Consider the following 17869-nt stretch of genomic DNA (forward strand, 5'->3'; position numbering starts at 1 on the left):
GAATACAAAAACATCTTATTTTTTTTGAATTTTACAAAAATGTGTGACTATGTGACCGCATTGTTAGGTCTGTGGTGTGTTGGGACTCAGTGGTATGCTGGTAGATGTTTAACAACCAGCTGTCCAGGAAAATAAGTATATAAATTATTATTATAAACGTTTCTGATATAGAGGATATATAGCATGCAACTTGTAAATAATAAAAAAATATCCAGAACTCCTTGTTGTAAACTCCATATGGCTGATTGATTCTCATGGAATACTTTCATTAATTTTTGCCGGTCTCTTATGTCCATAATCTATGGCTACAGTTCAACGATGATTTGACAAACGGAATTACATCGCAATCTACTAACTCTTTCCCATGAATTTATTGTGTTTAAAGCTGACAGGTAACCTGATGTTTGATTTCCCACCTTGGTGCAGATTATATTCATTAAAGTGAAACCTCTTTTAACTTCAGCATTACATGTGTCAGAACTTCACTCATTCCCAGTGACATGTGGGACTTCTTTGCTGAATCAGACAGTAGGTCTTGAGTACTAGAAGTCTGGTGAGCCTGTGAGTGAAGAGGAAACGAGCAGAGGGTGAATAGGGAGGGGGAGGAACTGCTGAGTCCCTGCCAGCAGAATAACCCGTGTGACCTAGAGGATGGGGGTGCCACCAGCTGAGATGGAGAACCATTGAGGAGGAAGAACTAACTGGGTTTTGTTCCTGGGGCATCCAAGGAGCCCGTGGGATATCCACGTGGACTTGCAGGTCTGAGCTCAAGGGACAGGTTTGGACTGCAGGACAGGATGGGGCGTGGGGGGAGAAGGGGAGGGAGGGAGGGAGAGGGGCCAAGTTAGAAATGATAGCTGAAGCCAGAGCTCTGGAGAAGATGACCTAGGACGGGAATACGAGAAGAGTGTCCAGGAAAGACATTTAGGAAATGGCAGTGAAGGATACTGGGAAGGAGCTTAGGCTAGGCATGCAGTAGGTGCTTAAAAAGGGCTGACAGAATTGACGCTTGGGAATCAGAGCATAGACTGAGCCCCAAGACTGAGCTGGGTGGCTGTTCCCGTTCCCCAACTCACTATATCCTCATCTGTCAGCCTTGCCTTCTTTTTCCCAGGCATAGAATATCAGGCCTTTAAGAGAGCCTGGATTTGCAGGGAACAAAAACTTTTTTTAAAAGAGGAGCAAATACAAAGGAGGTTATGTGTGCAAGGCTTCAGGGAAATCTCATGGCACCCAGTGGGTCACCTCTCTGGAGCCATAGAGCTTTTCAACTTCATATTTCTCTGCGTACCAGCGCCATCCTTTGCAGAACTGCTTGCTCAGAGCACATCATGGCTGCCCCAGGTTGACAGCTTTGCTCCTTTCTCCCCTGCTGCCCAATCTACCCCCATAGCACTGCAGCCATTGCCTCTCTTTCTTCCAATAGCTTGTTCCAATACCCTGAAGGGAGATTCTGATTGGCCCTGCCTGCACCAAAGTCTGTTCCTATTCCTGAATGCCATGGCCAAAGAACTGGGGCCCCAGAATGGGGGCTGTGGATGGGGCAAGGGCTCTAATAAGAGGGTGTGGGCAGAGAAGTAGTGATGGGAACATCTGTAGTATATGCCCATATCAGGTGTGTTGGGGTGGGGCTGGGGGACAATATGATATAGAGGAAAAAGCACCAGACTGGAAGGAATTCAAAAGGTATCACCCTGATACTTCCTAGATGTATGACTTTGGGTAAGTTGCTTCACTTCTCTGAACTTCACCTATAAAAGGGGGATACAAATACTGGCTCTCTTGGACTGTTGTGAGGACTGAAGGAGGCAGGGCTTGTAAAGGGTCTAGTACGGTAGCTGGCAATGGGTAGGCGCTCACACAGTGCTGCTGCTACCACTCTCCAGGTGGGGACCTTGGAGCCTCTTCATCCTCTAAGCCCAGTTTCTTTGTCTGCTAAACAAAACAAAACAAATAAACAAGATGATACTTTCTGTCTTCCAGGCCCTGCAAAACATGTATAAAAAAATCAGATGATGAGAGGCTTGGGAAATCTCAAGCCATCAGGGGCTGGGCAGGTGTGGGGCTCATTTTCTTATCCTTTCCTCTGTGGCATCAGGCCCACCAGGACGCTGGGCAGCTCACTCCTGGAGGTGGGTGTGTCTCAGCTGCAGACACCACCATCTGTGGGGCAGAGCCAGGAGTTTGTGGGGAGAGGCATGGGGATCCACTGGACCAAATCATGGAATCCTCCCAAGATATTTGGGATCAAGATCTCCTACCCAGCCCATGTCTGCCTAAGGACTCTCTTCTCCCATCTCCCTGCTCCTTCCCCCAGTGGTCTCCTAGGAGACTGTGTCTGGCCCTCATCTCTCCATTCCTTCCCCAGGGTCAGAGTGAGCAGACTTACTCCATGGTGAAGACAGGAGCCCCTGCAGTCACTGTCACCAACCTGAAGCCGGCCACCCGCTACGTCTTTCAGATCCGGGCAGCTTCCCCAGGGCCTTCATGGGAGGCCCAGAGCTTCCACCCCAGCATTGAAGTGCAGACCCCAGGGGAGGGTAAGTGGTATGTGCAAGTGGAGGGAGACCTGGGTAGAGGGAACCTGAAGTGGGTTGGGCCAGGGAGACATACAGAGACCAGGGAATTATCTGTGCGTAGTCCAATTCAGGGAGCCTGCAAGACGGTTTAATTGCAACCTGATTACTTAGTTATTTTGAAATCCTCTGACTAGTCCCCATATATTGACACGAATTAGATTGGGTATCTGTCCTGGAGGAGCTTCTGGGGGGTGGGGGGCGGTGCTCATGAGCCACCATAGCCCATGACTCAGCGGGGGCTCCCTGCCTCTTAGGACCTAGCCTGTGCCTCGTGGAACCATCTGTGCCTTCTCCAAGGTTCCTGCCACTTTTCTGGAAGGGGCTTATGGTCTCATAGTCACCTCTGGCCCTGACTGCTTAATTCTTGTTCTCTTCTTTCTCTCTGCCATGATATAGACCCAAACAAGGCACACTGTCCCTTTTCCCATGAGTCCTCCGAGTGTGAAGCAGAAGGTTGAGGGACATAAACAAGGGTTGTACTGCAGCAATACACAAAACAGGGCAAAATGAGAATTGTACACTTTAAATGGGTGAATTGTATGGTGTGTGACTTCTATCTCAGTAAAGCTGTTATAAAAAGAACAGAAGCTGAACATTAGCTATTCTGATCTTTAGCACCTCTGTCCTGTTCATGGTATTGTGCTGTCCCCCTTCCCCCCCAATCCTGGCGTCACTTTCCTCCTCTGGTTCCCCTTGTCCTCCATCCATCCCCAAGTTCCCTTTCATGATGCGGGCAGCACAGTTTTGCTGTCTCTTTTGTTGTTCTGCCTGCTGCTGACCCAGCCCTCAGGATCTCACCTCTATCTACTGTGAGCAGCTCATGAAAGTATTTTCCCGAACAAAGACAGTTCCCCCTAAGAGGCATTCTGGCACCAGCTGTCAAGATGATAATTCCTTCTAACCTGCTACATGACTCTAATCCAAGATAGTAAGAGCTCTGAGCCCGAAGGGAGGTGAAGATAAAATGTGGAGGGAGTTTGAGTTCTGGGAAGGAAGACAGCACTTCTTGCTTGAATGCCTGCTTGTGCCAGACCCCGGCCAGGTGCTGAAAAGGGGAGATTAGAGCTGTATCTTGAAGGGTGAGGAGTACATTTGGATATGTGCAGATGGGTAGAGAAAAAAATTTCCATTAGAGGAAGCCATCTGAAGAAAGGCTCATGGGCTTGGCTGGAGTAGTGTGTGTATGGAGGGAGGGGGAGCAGCAGGAGCTGGGGAGGCGTTGGCTGAAAAGGACTGACGCTTTCCATTCATTTAGTGCTTCCCAGTTAGGAGAGACTTCTCAGATCTCAGCCTGGCTTGTTGCGGCCCTGGCTATGGGGGGAAGGGGTCTCCCAGTGAGCAGTGACCCCCAAATCGGGATCATAATGAAGGATCATGCTTTGCTGCTATCATTATCTATTGCTGTGTCACCAACGATTCCAAAATTTAGTGACTTAAACCAACACACATTTATTACCTCATAGTTTCTGTGGGTCAAGAATCTGGATGCAGTTTAGCTGGGTGCCTCTGGCTTAGGGTCTCTCACAGGCTGCAGCCAAGGCGTCTTCTAGGCTGCGTTCATCTCGAGATTTAACTAGGGGAGGATCTGCTTCCTGCTTAGTCCTCACTGGCTGTTCTTAGAGAAATACAGTTTCTGGCTCCAGGGGCCTCTTTACAGGGTGACTCATATCACGGCAGCGAGATTGTTTTTCAGAGAACATGAGCCGGTGAGAGGGTGAGGTGGCGCCCGAGAGGGAAGCTGCAGTCTCTCTGGACTCTCTTCTTGGTGATGGTGAAGACAGGAATGCCGTCAGCCATGGTCCCACCGCTTTTCCATAGTCTGTTCACTAGAAGGCTCTCACTAGAGACACCCACCCTCCAGGGGAGTGGCTGCCAGGAGTGAGGGTCCAGGAGGGCCATCGCAGAGGCTCGGCCTGCCTCAGTCACTTTCATCTCTACTCACCATTTCCAGCAGTCCTTGGCCTCTCTGCTGTCCTTCACCCGCCTCAGCCTGGACCCTGTTCTCTAGGTCTGGAGACTTGGATGCTGAAATCCCTTCTTTGACCCTAGTCTCACTGACCTCTCGCTTCCCCTTCTTCTGTCCCTCTTCGCTTGCTCTGTGACATCCTAGAAATTTAGCCTTCTGGGTCCTACCTCATCTCCCAGGCCCTCAGCCCCTGCTGGCCCCATACCCATCTCTACTCTGCCACCACAGATTCTCACTTTAGAAATAATCACCAGCTCTGCCAGCCCTCACTCCCTGAATATCTTGCTGCATCTACCATTACCAGTCCCTAAACTTGGGCCATTCTTTTCCTCCTATTCCTATTGGAAGTATATTTTTCCAATCTCAATTCAGTCTTCAGGGCTGGTCAGGATTTTCCCTATTCTCAATAGTTACTCTAAATTTTCATCTCTCCCAAGTTCCTCTAAATTTTCATCTCTCCCCTCCAGCCCCAGCCCCCAACTCAGCAGACATCCTCCTTCCATTTCCTCTTGGCAGGAACTCTGCCCATTGCTCCCTGGTTCCCTGTTGCCCTCAGGATAAAGCCTAGCTAGCATTCAAGACCCTCCAGGTTCTGCTTCCTTCCCACTTCTCTCCCTGCCTTCTCCCCCACTCCAGCTTCACGGCTTGCTTCTCTGCCTCCATACAATCTGCTTTCCAGCCACACGGGTTGACTCGCCATTTTCCAGCCCCAGCGTGGACAGCAAGCATCATCAAAAACCCTGTTCAGTTCCAGGTCCAGTCACATGGCAGCTGTTCTGTGAAGTCTTCCTCACTGGCTTTAGGAAGAACTTTCATGCCTTGGCTCAGCTCTGCTCATTTCCTTGTTTCTCTTTTCACTCTACAGTTTTGTGTTTCTGTCTTCACCCTATCTGTGCGCTCTTCCTGGGCAGGGGCTCTGTGTCATCGCTGTCTCCCTAGCTCTAGCACCATGGTGGGCATCGTGAACATATTGGCTGGATGGACAGATGAACAGACTGACAGACAGATGACTGGTGGGCTGGTGCCAAGAGCCTAGAGTCCTCTGGGCCCCTCTCTTTGGAGTCAGGTTCAAATCTTGGGTTCACTGCTTATTAGCTTTATGACCTTGAGGACGTGACATAACTTTTCTCTATTTCAGTTTCCTCGGCTGTAAAATGAAAACAGTAATTCTTTATTGGATTGTGGTAATGATGAAGCAAGAGCATATATTTAAGGCATATAGTAGTAGCTCAAATGAGTTAACTATGCATTAAATATTGGCTCTTATTATTATTGTGGGAGTACAGACCAGAGTGCATTCCTCCTGCAGAGCCACTTCACACCTAGCCCATCTAAAAGGCAAAAAGGGAGGCTCAGCCGTGCCTGCCTGGAGCCCTGCTCGTCCTTCTCAGAGCTGGGCTGCAGTGGAAGTATACTGACCTGGGACTCCAGGTGCGCCCGTGGGTCAGTGGGGCCTGCCTTGGTCTGCCTGCTGCTGGGACTCCTGCTGTAGGGTAAGGACAGAGTCTGTCCTGGGTCTTATGCAGGAGCCCAGTCCTCTGCCTGCCTCAACCTCGTGGTTTTCCTCCCAGCTGCCTCAGGGTCCAGGGACCAGAGCCCTGCAGTCGTCGTCACTGTGGTGACCATCTCGGCCCTCCTCGTCCTGGGCTCTGTGATGAGCGTGCTGGCCATTTGGAGGAGGTAGGTGACCCCTGGTGGGTCATGTCCCCGTGCACATTAACAGGTGCTCACTGGCACCTGTTTCTGTACATGCATTTGCATATATATAGGTTTGCACGTGCAGGCACACTGCAGCTTAGATTCGCGCTTGTCCCCACCCCTGCCCCCACTTACTGCTCAGGCGGCAGCCAGCACTGCAGCTAGCTCAGCCACCCCAGGATGAAAGGGATTTAGCTCCCTAACTCATTAAATGTCAGAAGGCATCACTGAAGATGGAATCAAGCTCCAGCTGCTCCAGCATGATTAGGATTCTCCTGCAATATCCAGAGGTCCACAGACCCTGCCCCCAAGGGATCTTGAGACCCTTGAGCAGAGGCAAAGGAAAGAAAGGCAGAAATTGTGCCTGTGAATTTGTGTGGGCAGGGGGGAGGACAGGGAGGGGAATTCATGAGCCAGGACCTCCCCCATCCCACCCCCTGCCACCCAACAGAAAGGAGCTTGCAGGAGAGTGGGCAGAGAAGGGGGGTAGGAGGAGGAACAGAGGTAATAGAGCCTGAGTTACACTCAGAAGATTCCAGCCTTTTTGTATACAGCAGAGCCTTTAGCGTCCTCGTGGTCTTCATTCTCTGTTCTCCCAAGGGGCCACCCTCTGCTGCATGCAGAGGCAGCCCAGTGGGTTCCAGGTTGAGCCTGAGGTCAGCAGACTGGGGAGGTTGGCAAGTCTGCATGAGATGGGCTGGGAGCTGAAGGGGGGAGCCAAGGGGAGAAATGGGCTGGCTGGGGAGCCACATCTCAGCATCCTGGAATTGCCTGTGGGCTGGCAGGGCAGTGCGTATTCATTTAACACTGTCTGCTTGGCCTTGAGTGAGGCACTGAAAGGAAATAAGGGGGAGAGGACCTTTTCCAGGCGATCTGGGAACCAGCTTTGCTTAAACAGGTGTCTTAGTTTCTTGGCTGCTAAAACAAATACTATACAGTGGGCTGGATTAACAGCAGGAATTCAGTGACTCATGGCCTCAGAGGCTAGAGGGCTAGCTTCCTCCCCGGGTTAGTCGGTATCTTCTGGCTGGCCAGCAATCTTTGGGGTACCTTGGTTTTCCATCACACGGCAATGCACATGGCGATGTCTTCTCCTCTCTCTTCCAGCGTTGTGTTGACATTCAGCTGCTGGCTTCTCTCTCTGTGGCCTTGTCTATAAGACTTCCAGTAATAGGATTAAGACCCCCACCCCTCCTTAAGTTGGGCTGCACTTTCACTGAAGTTACTTCATCAAAAGGTCTTACTTACCATGGGTTCATGCTCACAGGAGTGGATTAAGAACAGGTTTTGCTGGGGTATGTGACTCCAAGCTACCACAGCAGGTGAGTGAGGAGGGCAGGAATGGAGTGAGGAGTCCCTTTTTCATGGGGCTTAAAGGTCCGTATACTGGACCTGTTGGAGCAGAGAGGAGCCAAGAGCAGCTTGTCCTGACTTTGAGCTTGGGGTCTCTGGGAGACAGGCAGGATAGGGGAGAATAATGAGCGAAGAGCGTCTCTTCTTGTGGGTCAGTCTGAAGCAGAGACTACAGGACAGGAACAGCTTCCCAGGAATACCTCAAAAACACATGGGCTACAGCAGACGGAGTAAGCCAGCGCTGGATTCCAAAACTTGCCCAGAATCAACCTGCACTGAAGTGGGGAGAATCAGCCCAGTCTCGTACTGATGGGTTTAGAGAGATTCTGTAGTATGGGTGTCTCAGCTTTGCAGACTCTCTAACATCTCTCTCACCAGTGCCCTCCTCTCCGTATTCTTGTGGTACTTGATCTGTGCCATGGTCTCCTCACTTCCAGCCCCTACTCTCCAGTCCATGCAGGCTCACCCCACTTCTCACTAGAGTGTGTTGCCCCGGGGAAGCTTCTCATCTTCTTTTCCCATTTGCCGCTGTCACTCCTCCATTCACTCAGCCCTATCCCCTTCATCACTACCCAACTCCTGGATGTTCCCCCTCGGTCACAGAGCTCCTGCCATCACTCTGGATGGCTTCAGTATCCAAAAGACAACATACCCCACCTCTTGGCCTTTGGATTCTTTGACTTACTCATCCCCATGGCCCTTCTTTTCTGTTCTGCCTTGGTCTCCCTCTCCCATATCCTGATGTGGACTGTCGCCCTGGACCACTCAACCTCTAAGACACTTAAACCATCTCTTCTACTCTTGGCTGGCAAACCCTGTCCCTCCATCTCCCTTTCACAGCCCTGTGACACCTCTTCTTCATCTTCATCAGTCCACGGGCCCCTTGACTTCTCACCACCAAATCTACAGACTTGTCTGCCTCTGTGGCCATCCACTTCCTCCTTCTTCTGTAGAGGTGGTACCCTTCCTCCAAGCCAAGATCAGCCCTTCCACAGGTGACATGAATCCCACTCTTTCTTACCATTTCACGATTACTTATAATATCCCCTTCTCTTGGGCATAAGAGCTTACATTTATTGAGAACTTACTAAGCCCCTTGCAACAGTGGTACCAGGTGGGGCTGACTTTATTCCCATTGTATTAAAGAGTCTTGCAGCTACCAGTGGAGGAGTTGGGAAGCAGGTCTGTGTGGTTGGACTCCATCCAGAGCCCATGCTGGGGCCTTTCTGGCCCTTGGTCTCCTTCGTGTTGGTACCTAAATGCGATCAAGCTTCTCCTACCTTTTGAAAATTCCTCCCTTAAGTCTCCCTCCTTGAGTCTTCACACACCCCCATCCCCCGCTCTTTCCCTTTCTTTGTTTCCCATGACAATGCCACCCCCAATTTTCCATCTACTTGTTTGGCAGTTCTTGCATAGTCTCTTCCATGGCTTCCTTTCCCTCTTCCCAACCTCTAAACATGGGATTCCTCAGACGTGTTCCCAGGCCCTCTTTTCAGGCTCCATCCTCTCCTTGGTCCATGCTAATGGCTCCCAAATTCGTAACTTCAGAGCAGACCTCTCTTCCAAGCTTGACACGTACAGCTAACTCTCTCATGAATCCTCCCTGCTTATCCCAGAGGTCCTACAAACTCAAATGTCAAAATGTGAGCATATCATTGCCACCAAACCTGACTTTTCCCCTCTTGGTAAATGGTACCATCATAAACTCTGTTGGGCCAGCCAGAGCCCAGTGGTCATTCCTAACTTCTTCCTCTCCCTTGTGCCTGTCAGCAAGCTTCAAGTCCGGTCCTCTCCCTATCAGTAGTCACCACGGAAGTTTAAGCCATCACCATCCCCTGCAGGGACAGCAGCAGCAGCCTCCATTTCATAGCTTGATCTTTCTAAAATGCAAATTGAATCATGGCACTCCTCTGCTTAAAACTCCCAAGGGGCACTCCTCTGCTCCTAGAATAAAAGCCAAAGTCCTCTTATCTCAGGCCAGCAAGGCCCTGCCGTAGCATCCACACTCCCCCACTCCCTTCTCGCCTGCCAGCCTGTGGCTTTATGAATCTGTTGCACAGCTGCCTCCGTCTCAAGAAGCCTTCCTTGATCGCCAACCAGGTCAAGTTCCCATAGTCCACCACTTTCGTCTTTCACCTGTGAACGGGCTTGTGGTTAACTATCAGTGCTTGTTTTCCAGGCTAGCCTGGAAGCGGCTGGAGCACCTAAGGCACAGATCTTGTCCTTTTGAATCAAAAAGTGCCAGGCTCAGTGCTGGTGAAATGGGAAGGGCTGGGGTGGCCTGGCTTGAAGAGTGACCCTGCCTCCCCCTGCCCACCCCCTCCCCACCCCCTCCCCCAGGCCTTGCAGCTATGGCAAAGGAGGTCGGGATGCCCACGATGAGGAGGAGCTCTATTTCCACTGTGAGTCGCCTGGGTCTGACTGGGAGCAGGGTGGGCCCTACCCCCGACCTTACCTTGCTCCCCAGGCCTTTTTGTCTCTGCTACTGTGCTAGCCCCATCCACGGTGGATGCCCCTTTCCTCAAGCCTGTCTCCCTCCCCCTGCCTTCTCAGTCAAAGTCCCGACTCGCCGCACATTCGTGGACCCCCAGAGCTGCGGGGACCCACTGCAGGCTGTGCATCTGTTTGCCAAGGAGCTGGACGCGAAAAACGTTACGCTGGAGAGAAGCCTTGGAGCAGGCAAGCTGGGCGTCCTGGAAGCTGGGGCCCCATCAGGGAAAACCTGCCTCCCCCCGAGTTCCACCCACTCTTGAAGCCCCACTTCCACTCCACATCTGCAGACCCGTCCTGCCTCTGCACAAAGCCCAGGCCTCACCTTTTGGAAAGAACACCCCCCCCCCCCCAGCAAGGAAGGAGGGGAATGGGGGCAGGGGGTCTGTGGCCATACCTTCCTATCCTCTCCTTCTCTGCAAGGTGACTCCCTTCTCTGCAAGGGTCCTTCTCTGCAAGGACCTCTCCTTTCAGAGTTGGCCCCTGTGCACTGCCACTGGCAGTTTAGTCCCTGGCTTTACTGGGGCTGTGGAGTGGAACCCTGGCCAGGCCCCAGGATGAGACAACCGAGGTTCTAGACCTGGCTCTCCCATTGACCAGCTGTGTGACCAGGGCCAACCTCCGTTTCTCTCCTATAAAAGGGGTGCGACATGTGCCTGACATGCGGTAGATGTGGGAGCTTCCCAGTGCCTCCCCCTCTCCCCCAGGCACTGAGCCAGGTCCCGGCCTTCCTTTCTTCCTGTCTACCAACCCTCAACCCCTGAGCTCAGAGAAGGCAGGAACTCTCACCAGGAGCTTGCCCACGCCAGACCTGATGGACAGAAGCCAGAAAGGGACTGGCAGCACAAGGGATGACAAGGTCAACCCCCTGCGGGCACTGGGCTGAATGGCTTTTGAAGTGCTGGCATGTGCAGTGTCCTCTCTTTGAGGCTTTGAGACTTCCCTGTGAAGCAGGGAGCAGTTTCACAGAGGCATTTCAAAGGGCATTTCACAGCAGGAGGAAGTCCAGGTGGAGAGAGGGAAATAGAGAGGAAGCCCATGTTCCTACTGCTGGTACTCAGTTTACTGGGATTTGAACCCAGGAGTGCCGAGTCCCAGGCCAGAACCAGCCCATGACCCAGAAGCTGCTTTCTTTCTTCTCTGCTCATCCTGCTTGGCTTGGGCAGGCTGGTCACCTCCAGGGAGGTTTCTGAGGTGCTGTTTCCCCACAGGGCGGTTCGGGGAGCTGTGCTGCGGCTGCCTGCAGCTCCCCGGCCGCCACGAGCTCTCTGTGGCTGTGCACACACTGAGGGATGGCTGCTCGGACGCGCAGAAGCTCAGCTTCCTGGCCGAGGCCCTCACGCTGGGCCAGTTTGACCATAGCCACATCGTGCGGCTGGAGGGCGTTGTCACCCGAGGTGGGGTCCAGTGTTCCACTTCCCACTGCCCAGCCCGGGACTTGGCAGGGTGGGAGCTGGGGTGCTCCTGTGGCTTCCCTCAGCAGTGGAAGGGAACCCCTAAACTGCCCAGCATGGATCCCTGCCTAGGGGCCCCAACATCCTTTTACTGATTCAGGGTGGCCCCTCTGACCAGGAGTGGCCACTTGGACTCCGCATGATCTTTCTGACTTGGGGTGTCATGCTGATGGGGGCGGAAAATCATTGACCTTGGCTGATCTTTCTTAGCAACCTGTTACAGTTCCTGACCTTGACCTTTGTCCTCCTTGGCATAGAGGGCACTGGACCAGGCAGGGGGGTGGAAAGATTAGGAAAGCTTGGCCTTGGCTCTGGCTGTCTTGGCCCAGCCTGGGGTCTGGGTAAGGGGGGACACGTGCACGTGAGCACGCAACCCAGCATGTGTGTGTCCCCCTTCCCTGGGCACAGGAAACACCTTGATGATTGTCACAGAGTATATGAGCCACGGAGCCCTGGACGGCTTCCTCAGGGTGAGTGGCCTGGGCCCTGGAGTTGGTTACCGATGACCCTGTCACCCTGCTTTCTCACTTCTCTCTTTGGTGGGGCTTGCAGTTGGCATCATTGCTTAAGAAGGTGCCTGCTGGCCAGGTTGACCTGGTGGGTCACCAGGGTATACTGAAGCCCAGGGAGAGTGAAGTGAGTCCCCAGGGTCACACAGCACCAAGGGGGTCTGAGTACACAGCCTGGGCCTTGGGCTTCTTCTCCTCAACAGCGGCACGAGGGGCAGCTGGTGGCTGGGCAGCTCATGGGGTTACTGCCCGGGCTGGCATCGGCCATGAAATACCTGTCAGAGATGGGCTACGTTCACCGGGGCCTGGCGGCCCGCCGCGTGCTGGTTAGCAGCGGCCTCGCCTGCAAGATCTCCGGCTTTGGGCGGGGCCCCCGGGACCGAGCAGAGGCTGTTTACACCACCATGGTGAGCACCCCTCCCTCCCTCCCTGCCGTGTCGCCGTCCCTGGCCCCACCCTGACCCTCCACCCAGTTGGTCTGGAATATATGCCAGTGTGGCCACCACCTTGTGTTCAGCTCATGTGCTGTGTTCAGGTGTGAAGCGATGGGCTGGGGGCCGGGAGGAATCGCCTGAGAGGAGGGCAGGTGAGGCTGGATCCAGGGCTCTGTGGGGTCAGGAAACTGGCCTGTGACTCAGTTCCTTTCTGCCCTCACCTTCCTGCCTGTCCACAGAGTGGCCGGAGCCCAGCACTGTGGGCTGCCCCCGAGACGCTTCAGTTTGGTCACTTCAGCTCTGCCAGTGACGTGTGGAGCTTTGGTGTCGTCATGTGGGAGGTGATGGCCTTTGGGGAGCGGCCCTACTGGGACATGTCTGGCCAGGATGTGAGTAACCTGGGACTGCAGCTTCTTGATGTCCTCTGCCCACTGGCCCTTAACCTCTTTGCTATAGGTCTCTCTCCTCCGCCGGCTTCCCCTCCATTAGCCACTCCCTCCTTTTCGGCCACTGCCTGAGCCTTCCTGGGGGTGGGATATGTGTGCGTGGGAGTTGGTGGAGGACGTAGGCCTTCTGCCGGCCTCCCAGGTGATCAAGGCCGTGGAGGACGGCTTCCGGCTGCCCCCTCCCAGGAATTGCCCCTCCCCCCTGCACCGACTGATGCTCGACTGCTGGCAGGCGGACCCAGGGGAGCGGCCCAGGTTCTCCCAGATCCACAGCATCCTGAGCAAGATGGTGCAGGACCCAGAATCCCCGCAGTGTGCTGCAACTTCCTGTCCCAGGTACAGCTGACACCTCATTTGTCTCAGGTACATTCTCATCTGTCCCCAACCAAACCAGGTATAGCCAGCCTCTCACCTGACCATGAATGGCTGCCCCCCCCCATCCAAGTATGACCGCTTACCTAATTGTCCCATATAGACCTCATACTCCCAGCTGCCTTAGGTATATATCCAGCCTCGTATCCATCCTAGTCACTTTTGCTTGTCCTGGCTAATGCCCCATATATCCCAGGGACAAATGACCACAAATGGATAAATGTCTGTGATCATAGTCCTAACCAATTTGTACTTCCAAGAAATAAAATAAGTGAATTAACATTGGTTGGACCACTTATGGGTCGTCCCCCCACCTGTCCTAGGTATGTCCTACCCCCAGACTGTTCCACATACTCCCAGTATCCTTAACTGGCGTAGGTTAGCTGCCTCAGGTACTCCTCACCTGACTGACTTTCTAGAAACCCTCACCTGTTCTGAGGATGCCTAGTGCCCCTGTGTGAGCAGGTATTTCCCTGGGCCTTGGTTTCCCTGCCCTTCTCCTCTTCCTTCTCAGCTGGCCTCTCCTCAGGAGAGCTACCAGGTCTGGGGACCAGATCCCTGTTGTTGACTGAGCACAGCTCCTCTGCCCGCCCCCAGGCCCCCCACGCCCCTGGCAGACCGGACCTTCTCCGCCTTCCCTTCCTTTGGCTCTGTGGGCGCATGGCTGGAGGCCCTGGACCTGGGTCGCTACAAGGACAGCTTTGCTGCAGCCGACTACAGGAGCCTGGAGGCTGTGGCCGCGATGACTGCCCAGTGAGTCTGAGGAACCCAGGGGCCCTGCCCCTGCCTGTATGAGGAACCCCCTGTAGACCCAAGACATCCCATGTCCTCCTCCTATGCCCTTCCCTGGCTGGAAAAGAGGAGGGAGGGCTCCTGCAGAGAGGCCCTCCCGGGAGGAGCAGAAGGCGGGGCCGAGCCGGCTGGGTCTGAGCAGCCCTTGTTTGCAGGGACCTGGTGAGCCTGGGCATCACGTCGGCTGAACACCGAGAGGCCCTGCTGAGCGGGATCAGCGCCCTGCGGGCACGAGTGCTCCAGCTGCAGGGCCAGGGGGTACAGGTGTGAGCGGGCCCCCTACTCTGCCAGGCCAGGACCTGGATGGGGGGCCAAACACCCAGCTCTGCCCAAGGACCCTGGCAAGCTGCACAGGACCCACGTGGGAGTGAGCGTTCTCTTCCTCTGCCTGGGCACACAGCCGGTTTGGGACCACAGCTTTCCCCCCATTTCACTCCCTGCTCCTCCCATTCTCCCCAGTTTGAGTACCTCTAGAATACAGGTTCAAATCCCTGGGAGGGCCCCTGACCAGCAGGGGAAATTCAGGATCTCAGAGCCAGAGGTGGGGCAGGGCTGGGGAGAGAAGATGGTAGGTTCCAACTGCTCCAGCTCATGCTCTTCTGTGTTCCACACCCCAGTGGGTACCCTTTTTCTCCACAAACCCATTGGCCTATGGGGCTCCCGTTAGGCCTGGTGGTGAGCACAGTTGCCTGGTGGCCAGGCTGGAGCCTGGGCCTGAGGGGCAAGGTCCTCAGTTTCCTATGTCTGGGCTGGGGTCCACCTGGACGCTGGTCCTGGAGGCCTTGGTGGGCAAAGGTGGTGCTGAGCTCAGGGGTGGGACTCCAAGGGTCGTAGACCCAGGAGCTGATTTCTGTTACCCACCCCCCACCTTGGGTTGACAGTTCAGAGTGAAGGCAAGGATCCCAGCTAGGTAACTTAAGGCCTGGCAGCTCACCAGGGACCCCACCAGGTCTTCCACTTGCCTTTCTTCTATAAACTCAATGGCCAGGGTATCCTGGGAAGAGCTTGAGAGGAAGATGTTTTCTCCCTGGAGACCCAAGAGCTTTGTTCACCAACCTTTGGGGATGGTGAAGAAGAGATTCTCAGAACGAGAACTTCTTTCTCTAACAGGCTGGTCCAACCCCCCACTATACAGATGGGAAAACCAGGGCCCAGTGAGGAGCCAGTGCCCCAGAGCTTGGGTTAAACTCAGCTTACCAAAATCTCAATGCAGGGATGAGGCCAGCCCTGGAGAGCAAGCCCTTGTCTCTGATGGAGTGCCTGCTCCCTTTGGCTTCTGAAGAGCCTGGCACAAGTCCCACTGAGCTGACCCTGAAGTTCCCTTACCCAGAACGGCTCCCTGGAAGCAGTGGTGCTCGTGGGCCAGGCCTTTCAGTGGACAGCAGGAGGCAGCTGGGCCTGGATAGGGACACAGGGGCTCAGTCAGTCCAGTCATCCCCGATAGATGCTTGTTCTGGATTTGGCTGTTTGGGAGTAGGTGGGATGGTGTAGGAAAGAGATGAGGGATGGAGGACAGGAACACAGAGCCTGCCCTTGCAAGACTCAGATTGGGAGGGGGATAGGTCTAGACACCAAGAATTAATAGAAGGGTGTCTTCTAACAGGATCCCAAGGGTCCAGGGAGACCTAGGGGATGTAGGGGGCCTGGAAGGGCCACGTAACACACTTAGGGTGTATGTAGGGGGTGTGTATCTGGAAAAGCTTCTTGGCTGAGGTGCAAGTTGAACAGGGCCTTGAAGGTGTGTGGAGGTTCTGAGGGTAGGTGGAGGTGCAGGGGGTTTCTTTTCATACAGTGGGTGGACTTTTCAGCAAACCAAATGGAGGGCCCAGGACAAGAGGTATCCAAGCACAGGGGCTGAGAGAGAGGGTGGAGGCTGGAAGGTGCAGCACATCCTTGGGGAGCACCCCATGGGGGGGGATGGTGACTCACAGCAGTGCCTTTGGCCCTTTCCTCTCCTTGGAATCCCTCCTCCCCCCTGCTTCCCCATCTACTGAGCACCTGCTTCAACTTGGTTACTTTTGGGGTACTGGGGGAACACTGAGATATTGCTTCCACGTTTTATAGGGTTTGGAGAGTGGTCCCCTGCAGGTGTTCTCCAGGTTCTCTCCTCCCTCTTGGAAAACCTGGAAAGGACGTGGACTGGGGGCCAGCATCTCCATCTTGGGTGGAGGGAGCCTCACTCCCATCTCCAACTACATCATTCATTCTCTTACAGTCCCCAATCCCCTCTGTCTCGCCCCAGCATTTCTGCAGAGGCCCTGGTGGGTTGGCAGGACTTCGGTGTCCAGGGTAGATCTCCCCTCCATTGAGGAGCGAGGTCCTAGAATCCCAGGGGGTCCCAGGCCTCAGCCCTACACAGGTGCCGGCTGGGAGCTCTCTGGGAGCCCTCTACAGATCTATTTTTATATACAACTTGTTCACTGGACATCCATCATCCCATCTAAGCCTAGACAGGGAGGGAGGGGGCTGGTTGGGGAGGTGGTTCCTTTGGCTAATTCTGGAGATGTTTTTATATTTCTTGGGTTCTATATACAGGAGAAAATAAAATCTTGTCTGTGATATGGTTCCTTTCTCAGGGACAATTGCTTAACCTTTAAGCAGCTTGTGTTGGAGGGGTTCTGCCCCCCACTCCCCAGGGTAGGGAGTTCCAGAGTGAATGTCAGAGATCTTTTTGCATAGAGACAATGGGGCACCGGCCCTGCCCTGCAGAGAGTTCCCTGTCCTTTGGGAGGCGCATTTAGGTAACAGATGTTAGGGCAATGTGATCAGGACAGTCATGCAGTCAGGACCCTGGGAGTGCAGAGAAGTGTGTCATTCATTCTTGGGAGGAGTGAATCAAGGAAAGCTTTCCAGAGGAGGCAAGAACTGGATGAGAGAACACATGAGGAGCAGGTGGGGTAGGGATGTGAGGGGGCGGGGCTGGGTGGGTGGCAGGAGATACTGACTTCGCTTTTGGGGTTGGCACTAGGAGGCACTTGGTCTGGAAAGACATGTGGGCCAGAGACAGAGCTCTGGGGGCCATCTGCACCCAGAATGGGGAGTGAGAAGAAGAGGGTGGAGCTTCAGGAAACTCCATCATGATGAGCAGGAGACAATCCGAGGAGCAGTGGAGAAACAGCCATTAAGGAGTCATGTCATCAAAGTCAAAGGAAGTGTGAGTTTTGGTGTTAAATAGGAGCAAACTATTTACAGAGCTAAGTGGGAAGAGGATAGATGAATGGCCATCAGGACAGATGCCATCAGTGACCTTAATAGCGGGCAGCACAAGCCAGATAAGAAGATTGAGGAATGGAGGCTGGGAATCTTTTGTGGAATGTGGCTGTAACAAAATGAGTGGGATAAGACAGAGATGGAGTGAGGTGTGGGACAGTCTGGGCTGGAACACAGGCATGTGCACACACACACCACACGCACCCCCCCCCCATTCTCTTTTCACTTGCTAGTGGCCCCTTCATGGTCATGGAGTGGGGTAAGTGCCTTATTCAACTGTCACATCCAGGTCATGGGAAGTGCTTGGTGCCCGGGATTGGATTGTGGAGCTGGCAATAAATAACACCTTCCTCCCCTCCTATGCATAAAACCAGTTGAGTACTAACTCACTGGAAACAGATGGATATCAAAATGCCAGCTTTTTGATAAGGAGAATGGTTGCCTACCATGTTTCTTCGAATCTAAGATGTCAGTGAATATAAGATACAACACGAAGAAAACAAAATTGCAAGCAATAAAGCTGTATTATACCATCTGATCAGAAAATGCATCACAATTTCAGAGAT

General features: G+C 53.6%; 1 protein-coding gene across 1 annotated transcript in view; it reads left to right on the plus strand.

Moving 5' to 3' along the window:
• The window catches only part of EPHA10 (EPH receptor A10), a 44141-nt gene extending 29778 nt beyond the window's left edge, over positions 1 to 14363 (plus strand). Inside the window, exons 7-17 of the mRNA XM_077137146.1 lie at positions 2369 to 2540; positions 6117 to 6225; positions 9937 to 9998; positions 10150 to 10275; positions 11298 to 11483; positions 11949 to 12010; positions 12253 to 12456; positions 12723 to 12872; positions 13072 to 13265; positions 13899 to 14054; positions 14249 to 14363. Coding sequence (XP_076993261.1) covers positions 2369 to 2540; positions 6117 to 6225; positions 9937 to 9998; positions 10150 to 10275; positions 11298 to 11483; positions 11949 to 12010; positions 12253 to 12456; positions 12723 to 12872; positions 13072 to 13265; positions 13899 to 14054; positions 14249 to 14363 — 1536 coding nt within the window. The remainder of the gene's footprint in view (positions 1 to 2368; positions 2541 to 6116; positions 6226 to 9936; positions 9999 to 10149; positions 10276 to 11297; positions 11484 to 11948; positions 12011 to 12252; positions 12457 to 12722; positions 12873 to 13071; positions 13266 to 13898; positions 14055 to 14248) is intronic.
• The last annotated feature ends 3506 nt before the right edge of the window (positions 14364 to 17869 follow it).

Source organism: Tamandua tetradactyla, chromosome 2 (genome assembly GCF_023851605.1).
Source record: "Tamandua tetradactyla isolate mTamTet1 chromosome 2, mTamTet1.pri, whole genome shotgun sequence".
Lineage (NCBI taxonomy): Eukaryota > Metazoa > Chordata > Mammalia > Pilosa > Myrmecophagidae > Tamandua > Tamandua tetradactyla.